The sequence below is a fragment of the Cololabis saira genome, chromosome 20 (assembly GCF_033807715.1).
Source record: "Cololabis saira isolate AMF1-May2022 chromosome 20, fColSai1.1, whole genome shotgun sequence".
NCBI lineage: Eukaryota > Metazoa > Chordata > Actinopteri > Beloniformes > Belonidae > Cololabis > Cololabis saira.
In genome coordinates, this window is record NC_084606.1 from 11,099,300 (window position 1) to 11,112,948 (window position 13,649).

The following is a 13,649-nucleotide window of genomic DNA, read 5'->3' on the forward strand; positions in this document are numbered from 1 at the left end:
TGCACATCACCTTTTGGAAGAAACTGCTTCCATTTTGACCGCAAAGTCCAGACTGGTGCAGAATCTAAACCAGAACCTTCCAGAAGTTCCTCCCCTTGCTGGCTCTGACCGTGTTCCTGCTGCATTCAGAACCTTCCAGGTTCTTTAGAGCCCTGTGATTGGTTGTTGGTGGCCCCGGGCTGGTCTGTTATGGATCTGAGCAGAACCAGCTGACCCTACGGAAGAGCATTAGGGCCAGGCAGGAGAAAAATGAAAATATTTAAGATTTTTTTTTATTATGCACTTCCGAGAAAAAAAGTCAAAATGTCGTGATTTATGTTGAGGAAAAAGGCAAAATTTCAACTTTATTCTCAAAGTGCACCATAAAAAAAAAAAAAGATCTTCCCCTCTCAAATATTTTTTCTCCTGCCTGGCCCTAATATTCTTCCGTATGACCCAGTCACCTGCAGGACTGATTCCTGATGCCGTAATTAAGAGCCATGGTTATGTAAGGGATTAAAACTTATTGAAAGGGTTAAATGTTCATTCCCCCCCCACAACGCTTGTTTCCCGGACCGAGGCAGAAGCGATTGGATCAGACTTCCTTCACCTCAAGATACAAGACAGTATTTTTGACACTTTTTATTTTTACAAATTTGTTTTTTTTTCTCAGACTTTTACATTTCATCTTCAGACATGTAAGTTCATCAGTGAGGGCTTCATGAAACATGGAACTCTGGGTAATTTTACGTTAAAGCCAGAGCGGCGCGTGGAGCCCCCTGGTGGCCGTGAGAGGTTCTGCATCTCGACAATACTGGACACGTTCAACTCCGCGGGGAAGCAGCGTCGAAGCCTTAAAACACCTCGCTTCACTTTTAAAAGAGAAACCTTTATTTTTCTTTTAAAGACCATTAAAATAAATACTTTACAGAATCCAATGTAGAAAACTTGATACACTGTCTGAAAAAGGTCAACAATCCATGAAGCAATTTGGAGGGGGAGGGGCAGGAGGCGTCCCGTCAGCGGCCGGCAGGACCGGTCACGTGAGAGACGTCTAATCTCTGATTGGTTAGTTTGGTCCTTTCATATCAGTCCCCTCCCACAAACCTGACCTCCCCAAAAGTAATAAGGGTTAAAAAAAAAAACAAAACCAAAAAAAAAAAAAAACACAACCATTGAAAGTGTCAAAGTTAAAGCGCTCGGTCCTGACGGTTCTACTGTTCGGGTCTTTTACGGAGCACCAGCTGTGTTTCTGAACGGCGGACGAGCTGAAGACTGCGGAGACGATCAGTGTTCTGATCCGGGTTCAGCTTGACTCCGTTACCAGGGAAACGGAGGAGAGCAAGCTGCGGTTTTCCGGTCCGGGCCGAGTCCGGTCCAGGTTGACGACTGGGCCGGAGCCGGTCCGGACCGGTTTCAACTGAGAGGAGGGGGGGTAATTGGTGCTGGAGCAAGACGGTCGGTTCAGCTGCTTGTGGAGGAGCAGCTACAGAAGAAGCAGCAACTATTTAAATGTTTGGATGCAGAAAAGTTTATGGAGGAATTTTATCAAAAACAAAGTTTAAGAATTCAGATCAGAAAGCAAAAACACCATTTAACTTCTAAAACAAGTCGCGGTCGGTGGAGGCGGAGTCTAGATGAGGTCGGCCACGTTCATGGGCATCTCCTCCACGGTGGTGTTGTAGAAGGTCTCGATGTCTCTCAGGGTTCGCTTGTCGTCCTCCGTCACCATGTTGATGGCCACGCCCTTCCTGCCGAAGCGGCCGCCTCGCCCGATCCTGCAGAGACACGGGTCCGTTAGGACGGGAACGGGAACACGCCGGGTCAGAGCCGGCAGCGGCGGGGTTCTGGCATCTCACCTGTGGATGTAGTTTTCTCTGTTGGTGGGCAGGTCGTAGTTGATGACGAGGGACACCTGCTGGACGTCGATGCCTCGGGCCTGGACAGGAGAGCAAGCGTTAGCACAGAGGACAAAACGGGACAAACGTCCCGCAAGGCTCCGTCTCGGAGCTACATTAGTTCATGTACAGGACTGTCTCAGAAAATTAGAATATTGTGATAGTTCTTTATTTTCTCTAATTCAAAAATGTCATACATTCTGGATTCATTACAAATCAACTGAAATATTGCAAGCCTTTTATTATTTTAATATTGCTGATCATGGTTTACAGCCTAAGAAAACTATTCTGGGAATCTTAATCTTAAACTGTAAGCCATAATCAGCAATATTGAAAAAAATAAAAGGCTTGCAATATTTCAGTTGATTTGTAATGAATCCAGAATGTATGACATTTGTGGTTTTTTGTTAATTGCATTACAGAAAATAAAGAACTTTATCAGAATATTCTAATTTTCTGAGACAGTCCTGTATATATTCTGCCGGCATCAACTCTTCTTTTTACTCGGGTTACTAATTCTAAACTCATAACTAACCGTAGTATTTTCTACACTAGATGCTTTAAAAAACTAGTTTATGGCTGATACTTGAATGAAACATAAAGCTTCATAAAAAAAAAGTTCTTACTTCCCTTTCCGCTGACTTATACATTTTGTTTTCAGATTGTATTTCGGGTTGACGAAATACAGTAATCCCTCGCTTTAACGCGGTTCACCTTTCACATCTCGCTGCTTCACAGATTTGCATTGTGTTCTTCTAAATGTTAGTTTAATATGTACTGTACATGTAGGTAACATCTTGCCAAATTTAAGTTTGCAAATTTCCTCCAAACCCATAAAGTCGACAAAATGTTCTGTACTGATTCTCCCGATCAGATCCAGTTACGTGGCGGAAAAAAATAGTTACTACTTGGCGGAATTCACCTAACGGGTTCTTTTTGGAACGTAACCCCCACGAAAAACAAGGGATTACTGTAAGCAATAATCATATCCATCCTCGCGAGAGGACGAGCAGCCGGGCCATAGGTCCCGGCCCCGTTTCCACGGCAGCAGATTGTACCCATCAATTAGTTGTGTCTCCAGGACGTAGCCCGGGCCACAGTGGAGGACGGGGAGTTTCTGTACCAAGGAACATTCAGTCCTTCAGCAGCACGGCAGCTGCCAGGAGAGGGAACCTTGGAGGACTCGAACCGTCACAGGACGTACCAGCAGATCGGTGGTGATGAGGACTCGACTGGAGCCGGAGCGGAACTCCCTCATGATCAGGTCTCTCTCCTTCTGGTCCATGTCCCCGTGCTGGAGCAGAGACGGCAGCAGTTAGGATCAGCGTAGCGTCACATGACGTGCAGCGCGGCGGGACGGCGAGGGCCTTACCAGGGCGGAGACGGTGAAGTCCCTGGCGTGCATCTTCTCCGTCAGCCAGTCCACTTTCCTCCTGGTGTTGATGAAGATGACGGCCTGCGTGATGGTCAGGGTCTCGTACAGGTCACACAGCGTGTCCAGCTTCCACTCCTGCAAACACAGGCCACGTCAGCTCTGCGGGCCACAGGCCGGAGCCAGACGGCAGCCGTTTAAGCCGGCTCGTCACCTCTTTCTCCACGTTGATGTAGAACTGGCGGATACCCTCCAGCGTCAGCTCCTCCTTCTTCACCAGGATCCGGATCGGCTCCCGCATGAACTTCTTGGTGACCTCCAGGACGTCGGCCGGCATGGTGGCCGACAGCAGGACCACCTGCAGAGCAGAGAACGGGCCGGTCAGAGCAGAGAACGGGCCGGTCAGAGCGGTGTAGCCCGGGCACCGAGGTTCCTGGGGTCCAGCTCTTCTCAGTAACTCACCTGTGTGTTGCTGGCCAGCTTCTGGAAGATCTCGTAGATCTGGTCCTTGAACCCTCGGCTCAACATCTCGTCGGCCTCGTCCAGAACAAACATCTTGATGTGCTTGGAAGCTGTGGAACAAGCAGGAGTCAGCTGTGGTTCTGGAAGTAAGAGTTTGAGGGCTACACTAGTTTCTAAAAATGCACATGTTCTCTAAATCGGTGGTTCCCAACCTTTTTTCCATGGAGCCCCCCCTACTTGTGTTTAAGACCAGCCGGGCCCCCGACCCGTATGTACTAGCACCAAAAGAGTAGAATTATTCGTTACAAACCTTTAATTGAAAAAATGAATATTATGGTTTTTTTTAATACATTTCTCTTTGGTTTACCCTGTACTGTGTTTTTCCTCACCTTCCTTTTGTGTCACCAATGTATAAAATACGCACAAAAAAATAATTGCAAGGACATAAAATAATTTCTGAAAAATAGTGATGCACCGATTGTTCGGTAACCGAAATTGTTCGGCCGAAAATGGCAAAAAAAAAACACTTTCGGTGTTCGGTGGAATAAGTGGGGGGGGGAAAAAAACGAACAATAACGGCGTTGTAATATAAGGAAATAGACTGGCCGCTCCGTCCCGTAACGTTGCGCACTACATAAATCGTTGGCCAACCAAAAACTAACCCCATAAGAATTTTACCGAACATTCACCAGGAGGTGGAACCAAAACAACATAATGCTGGGAAATTTTTATTTTTTTTATGTTCAATAAATATTTTCTACCTTGTAATTTTGTAAAAGATTTTTTCTTTGAAAAACATGCCTAAATCAAATTTATTTGACATATGCAATGGTGAAAAAATTGGCAAAATAAATGAAAAACTGCTGAAGAACCATGTTCGGTATTCTGCAAAGTATTTATTATTATTTTCGGTTTCGGCCATAAATTTTCATTTCGGTGCATCACTACTGAAAATGTATTATTAATATGAGAGCAATTTTTTTTTTTTTACATTTTTCCTTTAACAACCTACATCGGAGTAGTAGTATGATTAAATGTTGAATAATGATATAATATATTTAAGTTTTTATCCTGATAAATAACATTTTAAATTATTTTAAAATGACCAAAATATATTTCTAAGTGGGTCTTAGGTGTGTTATTGTGATTTTTTTTATTTATTTAACATGTGCAAATATAATTTTTACAACTGCATATCCTCAAAGCTGACAAAGTTTCAGGGGGGGCCCGGACCCCAGGTTGGGAGACACTGCTCTAAAACGCACCAGGACCAGGGTTTGGGTCGGCGCTGCACTCAGAATCAAGTCCTGATCACGTCTCTGGGTCCGTGCTGTCCCGACCTCTCCGGCTGGCAAAACGCCGGCCGGAGCGCCGACACAGCGAGGACTGGCAGAGTCAGTTGACACGCATGAGTTTCATCACCGTACAGCAGGGGTGTCAGAACCAGAATCATAAAACAGAAGAGGAACCGGGCCAGAGACTTACAGAGGTTCTTGCGGGACAACATGTCGAAGACGCGGCCGGGGGTTCCCACCACGATGTGGGGGGACTCGGCCTGCAGCCTCTGGACCTCGTTGCGGATGTTGGTGCCACCGATGCAGGCGTAGCAGCTGGCCCCCATGTAGTCGCCCAGAGCCAGAACCACCTTCTGGATCTGCAGGGGTAAAAGAGAGAGGACACGTTACCGACCACCGGTCCGGCACCGGACCCTCCCTGGACGTTCACGTCTGCCCCGGACCGGGACGTACCTGCTGGGCCAGCTCCCTGGTGGGGGCCAGAACCAGAGCCTGGGTGGCTTTCATCTCCACATCAATCTGCTGCAGGATGGAGATGGCGAACGTGGCTGTCTTCCCAGTTCCAGACTGGGCCTGAGCAATCACATCGTAACCTGGAGAGAAACGACACGTTAAAAACCACGACTCGGGACCAGAGGTGTCAAGTAACGAAGTACAAATACTTAGTTACCTTACTTAAGTAGAAATTTTGGTCATCTATACTTCACTGGAGTAATTATTTTTCAGACTTTTTACTTTTACTCCTTACATTTTCACGCAATTATCTGTACTTTTTACTCCTTACATTTTAAAAACAGCCTTGTTACTCTATTTCATTTCGGCCTTTAACAAAAAAACTATCCAGTTAAATTGTTCCATCCGGATAGAGTGAATTTGGTTGTGGTTGTTTCAGATGTTCTTGTCCAGTTTTGTTCTTACATCCGTTCCCTCAGATTCCTGCAACTAAACTTGGATGTACATTCCAATAAAGGTTAGGATAAATGATAACATGCCTCTGAAGTTTGACTTTTTGCACCATTACAATACTTATAGGCAACTAGTCATCATATCTCCTGCTCTCTGAAACACATGTTAATGCTCAATAGTACACATATATGGTTCTTTAATATATTTGCATTATACTAAGATGCATTCATTTTCAATGGCTTTTGTCCTTAATGGCTTTTTCCCCTCTTACATTACTTTTACTTTTATACTTTAAGTAGTTTTTTGAAACCAGTACTTTTATACTTGAGTAAAAAACTTGAGTTGATACTTCAACAGGAGTATTTTTAAACTCTAGTATCTACACTTCTACCCGAGTAATGAATGTGAATACTTTTGACACCTCTGCTCGGACACCCGTCACAGTGGGCTCCACGGGTTTGGACTTTCCTGCTCTAAAAGAAACCATGCTCCCCACTCACTCACCCTTGATACAAGGGATAATGGCCCTCTGCTGGATGGCAGATGGCTTCTCAAAACCGTAGGCGTAGATCCCCCGGAGAAGAGCTTCGCGCAGGTTCATCTCATCGAAGCTGTCCACGATCTGGTTCCAGTTGCTCTGAGGAGGAAGACAGAAGTCAGTTCCTGCTATTGCATCACATTACAAACATGGCCACCCTGGCCGGGACCAGTGGCTCCCACACAGACACAGGGAACTCACCTCGATGATGCCATCCGGCTCCATGCCCTCGGGGCCATTGTCTCTGAGGAAGACAGAACAACAGTTTATTCTTTTATGCTCGAGGTTCCACCTGCGACTTCACCCAACCGTTCAGAGCTCTGCGTCTGCGAACACCGAAAATTAAAGGGGACCTATTATGAAAAACACGTTTTCTCTTGCTTTAACATATAGAAAGTGGTCTCCCCTCAGCCTGCCAACTCAGAGAAGGAGGAAAGTAACCAAATTCTGCAGTGTCTGTACAGCCGCCCGGATGAGCCGTCCAGTGTGATGTGGATCTACGAGCCGTTCAGATTCTGCTCCCGTCGTTACGTAACAAAAATGCGATTTACACGATGTGCTTGGAAGCTGTGGTTCTGGTTCTACTCTTTAAGTTCAGAAATCCCCTTTATACTGGTTTCATGTTCTCTAAAAACGCACAAGGACCAGGGTTTGGGTCGGTGCTGCACTCAGAATCAAGTCATGATCACGTCTCTGGGTCCGTGCCGTCCCGACCTCTCCGGCTGGCAAAACGCCGGCCGGAGCGCCGACACAGCGAGGACTGGCAGAGTCAGTTGACACGCATGAGTTTCATCACCGTACAGCAGGGGTGGATTTCCATAGGTTGGCCTCCAATGCGTGAAACCACGCCCACAACAACTCCATCGGCCGGAGCTTCCGCCATTTTTTCGTAGTAGTGTATCGCGCCATTCAGACAGCCAATCAGAACAGAGCCTCATTATCATAGCCCCGCCCACTCAGAATCCCACAGATAATGAAGGTAGAGACTGGGATGATAAAGACATGGCTCAGCGGCGTTTGGTTGCTAAGCGATACGTCATAAGTATAATATTATTACATAACATTATTATAATATTCATATACAATATTATATAATGTCATCTTGTTTCGGCCAGAATAAACTGGAAATAGCGGAGCTGTGCTGCTACGACACGGCCCTTCCTCCCTACGGCAGGAAGTGACGTTTGCGCTCTTAATAGTACGTCCGAATTAATGCATACTGATACTCAAAAGTGCGCCTAATTTAAGTATACTTTTTAATACGGGATTTCGGACGCACCGATGGCTCAGAGGCTGAATTTCTAATTACTTACTGTAACGCAGTAATGTACCGCGTTACAGTTGTAATTTGGGTAATCACATTATAGTTACTCTAAGACAAAAAACATTATAGATAGAATATTGTGATTAAGTTCTTTATTTTCTGTAATGCAATTAAAAAAAACAAAAATGTCATACATTCTGGATTCATTACAAATCAACTGAAATATTGCCTTTTATTATTTTAATATAGCTGATTATGGCTTACAATTTAAGATTAAGATTCCCAGAATATTCTAATTTTTCGAGATAGGATATTTGAGTTTTCTTAAGCTGTAAGCCATGCTCAGCAATATTAAAATAGTAAAAGACTTGCAATATTTCAGTTGATTTGTAATGAATCCAGAATTTATGACATTTTTGTAATTGCATTACAGAAAATCACAATATTCTAATTTTCTGAGACAGTCCTGTATAGCTGGGAGGGAATTCATGAAAATCGTGCACTAACTAGTAATGTAACTAGTTACTTTCAGCAACCAGTAACTAAGTAGTGTAAGGGATTACTTTAAAAAATATATATGTAATAGATTACTTTTTTTGAGTAACTACCGCAACACTCCCTTTAACCATCGGTAGCGGTGCTCGCTTCCGCCCCCTGGTGGATGTGTTGCTAGGCAACCGGGCGAACTTAAACCCCGCAACTGCGTACAGTAATGGAGAATAAACCTGGGCGCGTCCCCGCGAGGCTCGGCCCCGCCATGCGCGCCCCCGCCCCTCCCCCACCCCGGCCGCCATTTCCCCGCCACACGGAACAGAATCCGAACAAAAACACACTTTAACGAGTGAAATAAACATAAAAAACACAGTTTTCGGGTTCGAAACGCCGAAACACACGATTTTGGACCCAAGACGACCCTGGTTCCGGCGTGGTCGAGCCGGGCCTCGAGCCCGGCTCGAACCAAGCCGGAACCAGGGTCGTCCCGGCCCCAAAACCACGTGTCCGGGCTCGGAACACGCTGTTCCGACCCAAAATACACGTTTATGACACCGAACCTCCCGGAAAAACCGAGCCCGAACCCGCTGATCGTCGAGGCCGCGGCGGCGGAACACGTGGCCCGGCCCAGATCCGCCAATAAACCCACCAAAACCGCTTCAATTCTACTCCCCATCCTCCAATCCGACCCAGTTAAACCCTTAAATCCCCGATCCAGACCCAAACCGACCCGGTTTCGACCCGAAACCCCTCGTCCTCCCGGACCCTCGAAGGTCCAACAAGGCCGCGGTCCGGGGCCTCGACGGCCGAACAAAAACCGGCGGATTCGCACTTTACACGACAGAAAAACCCGTCAAAACCGTCACGTAAACGCACGAAAACAGAGCCGGAATCGGTTCTTTTCTCCGGGTTCTCCCTGGCCCGGTTTCACTCACCTATTATCATATTCAGCCGACATTATTCCAAAGAAAGAAGCTGCGGCAAAAATGGCTTATATATGACCAACGGACGGTGGCGGGCGCTGATTGGACCGCGGAGCCGTCACTCAGCCAAGGGCCTGCCCCCCGAGGGCTGTGATTGGCTCGTTGGGGCGATGACGCTACGCGGGGGGCGGGGCTACGTGTTCGGAGGACGAAGGGGCGGAGCTGCGTGTTTTAAAGAGACACGAACCTCATTTCTCTGAGGGAAGATTGTGTGAATCAAATAGTCGAAAAAAAAGACAGACTTTATAAGAACAGGATACACCCCATCTGACGTCATGTGTAGGTTTCACAAGAGTGCTTTGAAAGCCTGTTTTATCCTCGTCGTGCCAGTACTCGAGTTGTAAAAAAGAATCAGGGGGGATGGTGGATTTTATCACATAGGGACAGATAATTTGTGCTGATTACAAATAATATAATATATTACAAATAATAGCAGTGACCAAAACACCTGCAGAAATACTGCAGGAATGACATAGCAGCAGTTAAATGCAGCCTTCTGTAAGCTTTAAATATCCACTGGGCTTACATCAAATACATCAAAACACAACAATAAAAAACACTTTTCTGAACTTATCAATATGACTCTGTCCTTCACAGGATAAGTAAAATGGATCACTGCAAAAACTCAAAATCTTAACAAGAATATTTGTCTTATTTCTAGTTAAAATGTCTCATTTTAGTAAAAAAATCTCATTACACTTAAAACAAGACTCATCACTGTAAAAAAACAACAATATTCACCTGTTTTAAGTAGATTTTCACTTGAATAAGTAGAAAAATCTGCCAGTGGAACAAGATTTTTTTGCTTGTAATAAGAAGATAAATCTTGTCCCGCTGGCAGATTTTTCTACTTATTTCAAGTGAAAATTTACCTGAAAAAGGTGAAAATTGTCACATTTTTCTGGAGCTATTCTTCTGGTGATGACCCTAAATGTTGAAATAGCAGTAAAACCACATTCATTGATGAAATGACATAAGGGATGGAAAGGGGGGATGGCAGTTTTACAGGGGGATGATTTTGACTGTTTTTATTTCAGGGGGGATGCCGTCCCCCCTCATTCCCCTCAACTCCAGTACTGCATATAGCACATGGCTGGGAAAAAGCAGACACTCCCGTTTTATGTCAATCCTAGTTTTTAAGATGTGCTGCTTAGCTTTGTTTACCTGTGATGCAGATTAGTGTTTCTCTGCATCAGTTCTCTCCATCATGTGTCAATACCAAGATGACAGGCATGGTCGTCATAGTGATGACTGCAAGGTGTTGCTTGTTTTTTTATAAATTCATCTGATGAGGTTCTTTAAATGTGTTAAGATTTGAAATGTAACCATGGAGAACAAAACTGGCTCTGTACCAGACTGTAAACGTGTTTATTTCTGCTGTAAAGTTGAACATTTTACCATGAAGGTCAATGGATCTGGACCCTAGTGGTCTGTAGAGGACCTGCAGGTCTGGATCTGGACCCTAGTGGTCCGTAGAGGACCTGCAGGTCTGGATCTGGACCCTAGTGGTCTGTAGAGGACCTGCAGGTCTGGATCTGGACCCTAGTGGTCTGTAGAGGACCTGCAGGTGTGGATCTGGACCTGCAGGTCTGGATCTGGACCTGCAGGTCTGGATCTGGACCTGCAGGTCTGAATCTGGACCCTGGTGGTCTGTAGAGGACCCGGCACGTCTCCACCATGCAGAAACACGGCTTCCTTCCTCCTTTCAACATCTTTGAGGTTCATACACAAAACTGTTGGTTGATGGTTTTATTGGTTTGCATTAATTAAACAAGTTTGGAACTAGTGGAACTGCAGTCTGGAGATGTTTGTGGGCGTCTGGCCTGCCGGGACGTAGAGGTCACGGTGGAGGTCACGGCGGGACGTGTTCCGGTCCATGTCTCTCCGTGGTCTCTGGTTCAGCCATCTGTCCTACCAAGCCAAGACCAAACCAAGACGGAGACCAGGACCAGAAGGCAGCCGGGTTCAGAGCGAGCAGTCAGAGGCTCCCATGTTTGTTCTGACGTACGAAGGAAACCTGAGGGGTCCGATCCTCCCGCTCACGGGCCACCGGGCGGCAGAGGTGTCAAAAGTATTCACATTCATTACTCAGGTAGAAGTATAGATACTAGAGTTTAAAAATAGTCCTGTAGAAGTTGAAGTATCAACTCAAGTTTTTTACTCAAGTAAAAGTATAAAAGTACTGGTTTCAAAACTACTTAAAGTATAAAAGTAAAAGTAATGTAAGGGGGAAAAAAGCCATTAAGGACAAAAGCCATTGAAAATGAATGCATCTTAGTATAATGCAAATATATTAAAGAACCATATATGTGTACTATTGAGCATTAACATGTGTTTCAGAGAGAAGATATGATGACTAGTTGCCTATAAGTATTGTAATGGTGCAAAAAGTCCAACTTCAGAGGCATGTTATCATTTATCCTAACCTTTATTGGAATGTACATCCAAGTTTAGTTGCAGGAATCTGAGGGAACGGATGTAAGAACAAAACTGGACAAGAACATCTGAAACAACCACAACCAAATTCACTCTATCCGGACGGAGCAATTTAACTGGATAGTTTTTTTTTAAAGGCCGAAATTAAATAGAGTAACGAGGCTGTTTTTAAAATGTAAGGAAGTAAAGTAAAAAGTTGTCTGAAAAATAATTATTCCAGTGAAGTATAGATAACCAAAATTTCTACTTAAGTAAGGTAACAAAGTATTTGTACTTTGTTACTTGACACCTCTGCCGGGCGGTCCGACATGGTTCCACCCCCACCAGGAACTTCCAGAGTTCCCCCCTCACACAACACCAGCACTAAAGAAGAAAGGAACCAAGCAGAAGATTCTGGTTGCTGGAATCTGGTTGGAGACAAATCTGAAGCATGTTTTCACCTCCAACGTCTGCACGCCCCGCTCAGAGGACTGCTGCCGGTTCTGCTGCTGGTTCTGCTGCCGGTTCTGCTGCCGGTTCTGCTGCTGGTTCTGGACTTGGGTTTTCTTTCTTAAACTTTATTCAATTCAATTTTATTTATATAGCATCTAATACAACAAAGTTGTCTCTAGACGCTTTCCAGAGATCCAGAACATAAACCCCCGAGCAATTATTACATAAACAATGGCAGGTAAAAACTCCCATAGTGGGAGAAAAGCCTTAAGCCAAAAACAGTGGCAAGAAAAACTCCCCTTTAGGAGGGAAGAAACCTTGAGCAGGACCAGGCTCATAAGGGGGGACCCTCCTGCCGAGGGCCAGACTGGGTGACTTTATTCACACACGTGGACCAATGAGTTGGTACCGTTGACAGAAAGAACTTTGTAATGAGCTGAAACTGAGTAACGCAGCGACACACTGACCAACAAGAACCGAGACCTGGTTGACAAACCGGTACCAGAGCACCTCCAGAACCGAGCCGAGCCTCCTCTATGTGCCACAGCAGATCCAGTCTGTCTTCGGACCCTACAGTGACTGCGTTTCCATGCATCAATAACCCTTTTAAAACCTGAATATTAGCAATAACCCGGTTTTGCACGACCATGTAAACACCAATAACCTCTTCTTAAACCGAATTTGCTCATATTCGGGTTTCTAAAAACCCGAATATGACCCCTGGGTTACTCCTTTTAAAACCCGAATATTCGGTCATGTAATAATAATAATAATGCATTTAACTTGTAACGCACTTTCCATTCAATGAATCTCAAAGTGCTACAATGTACAATGTAAACGCCAAACGGAATATCCCCATCAAACAGAACATGAATTTGTTTTCTGCGCATGCTCTGTTCACAAGGAATCCTGGTCTTTTGAGTCCAGGAAGTTCTTATAAACACGGAGAAACGCAAGACGAGGAGGAGACTAATCACTTCATAAATGTAATGAAGGATATAAACATTTCTGCATTTGTAGACGGTAGAAAGTACCGGGATAGCCAGATTTACAAGGTGAGCAAAAAGTTGCGCGAAGCAGGATTTGTTTTGAATTTGGATACAGGAAGAAGAAGCAGAAATGACGGGAATTGTGTCATGATGTTCTCCGTGCGTCGCTGGTTTCATCCAGATATCCTGAATGATCAATCACCAAGTATACAGGGATAACCCTGTTTGTTCATGCATGTAACCAGAATGTTAGCAATAACCCAAATTTTGACTGCATGTAAACGTAGTCAGTGATGGACCTGGACCTCGGAGTTCACCCTGAATCTTTTGGAAACTCTTTGGGTTGCGTTGGTGTTATCCGTCTCTTCAGTTTGTCTCAGGAACGTCCGGCTGCTTGGAGACGTCGTCTAGTCTTCAACGTCCCGGTCTAGAATCTCCCTGAAGACCTCAACCGTGGACACCAACCAGAGGGACACTTACTGACCGAAGACACCCGAGATGTTAATTACAGATTTTTCAGTTTAACTCATCACCATGGAAACGTGATTCCACATCTCGTCTGAAGCACAGACTCATTTGTTCAGATGTGTGTGAGAAAGTACA

General features: G+C 45.0%; 1 protein-coding gene and 2 non-coding genes across 3 annotated transcripts; all 3 read right to left on the reverse strand.

Annotated features, from left to right (window-relative positions):
• Nucleotides 1-606: 606 nt before the first annotated feature.
• eif4a1a (eukaryotic translation initiation factor 4A1A) lies at nt 607-9,235 on the reverse strand. The gene is made up of 11 exons (XM_061710691.1): nt 9,142-9,235; nt 6,652-6,694; nt 6,417-6,549; nt 5,460-5,599; nt 5,197-5,365; nt 3,712-3,821; nt 3,464-3,607; nt 3,250-3,387; nt 3,082-3,171; nt 1,839-1,918; nt 607-1,757 (listed from the first exon to the last, which is right to left on the reverse strand). Exons 1-11 carry the CDS (start codon nt 9,162-9,164, stop codon nt 1,613-1,615), a joined length of 1,215 nt encoding a protein of 404 aa, XP_061566675.1. The 5' UTR covers nt 9,165-9,235; the 3' UTR covers nt 607-1,612.
• On the reverse strand, nt 5,002-5,138 carry LOC133420991 (small nucleolar RNA SNORD10). The gene has a single exon (XR_009770682.1). It is a non-coding gene; the product is annotated as a small nucleolar RNA SNORD10 (small nucleolar RNA).
• LOC133420992 (small nucleolar RNA SNORD10) lies at nt 7,115-7,251 on the reverse strand. The gene has a single exon (XR_009770683.1). It is a non-coding gene; the product is annotated as a small nucleolar RNA SNORD10 (small nucleolar RNA).
• Nucleotides 9,236-13,649: the final 4,414 nt, after the last annotated feature.

Coding starts and splice junctions, on each gene's coding strand:
- eif4a1a (XM_061710691.1), bottom strand. CDS start 9,164: ATGTCGGCTGAATATGATAATAG. Junction 3,172..3,249: donor ACTTCACCGTCTCCGCCCTG/GTAAGGCCCTCG, acceptor TCTCTGCTCCAG/CACGGGGACATGGACCAGAA. Junction 1,758..1,838: donor AGAGAAAACTACATCCACAG/GTGAGATGCCAG, acceptor GTGTCTCTGCAG/GATCGGGCGAGGCGGCCGCT.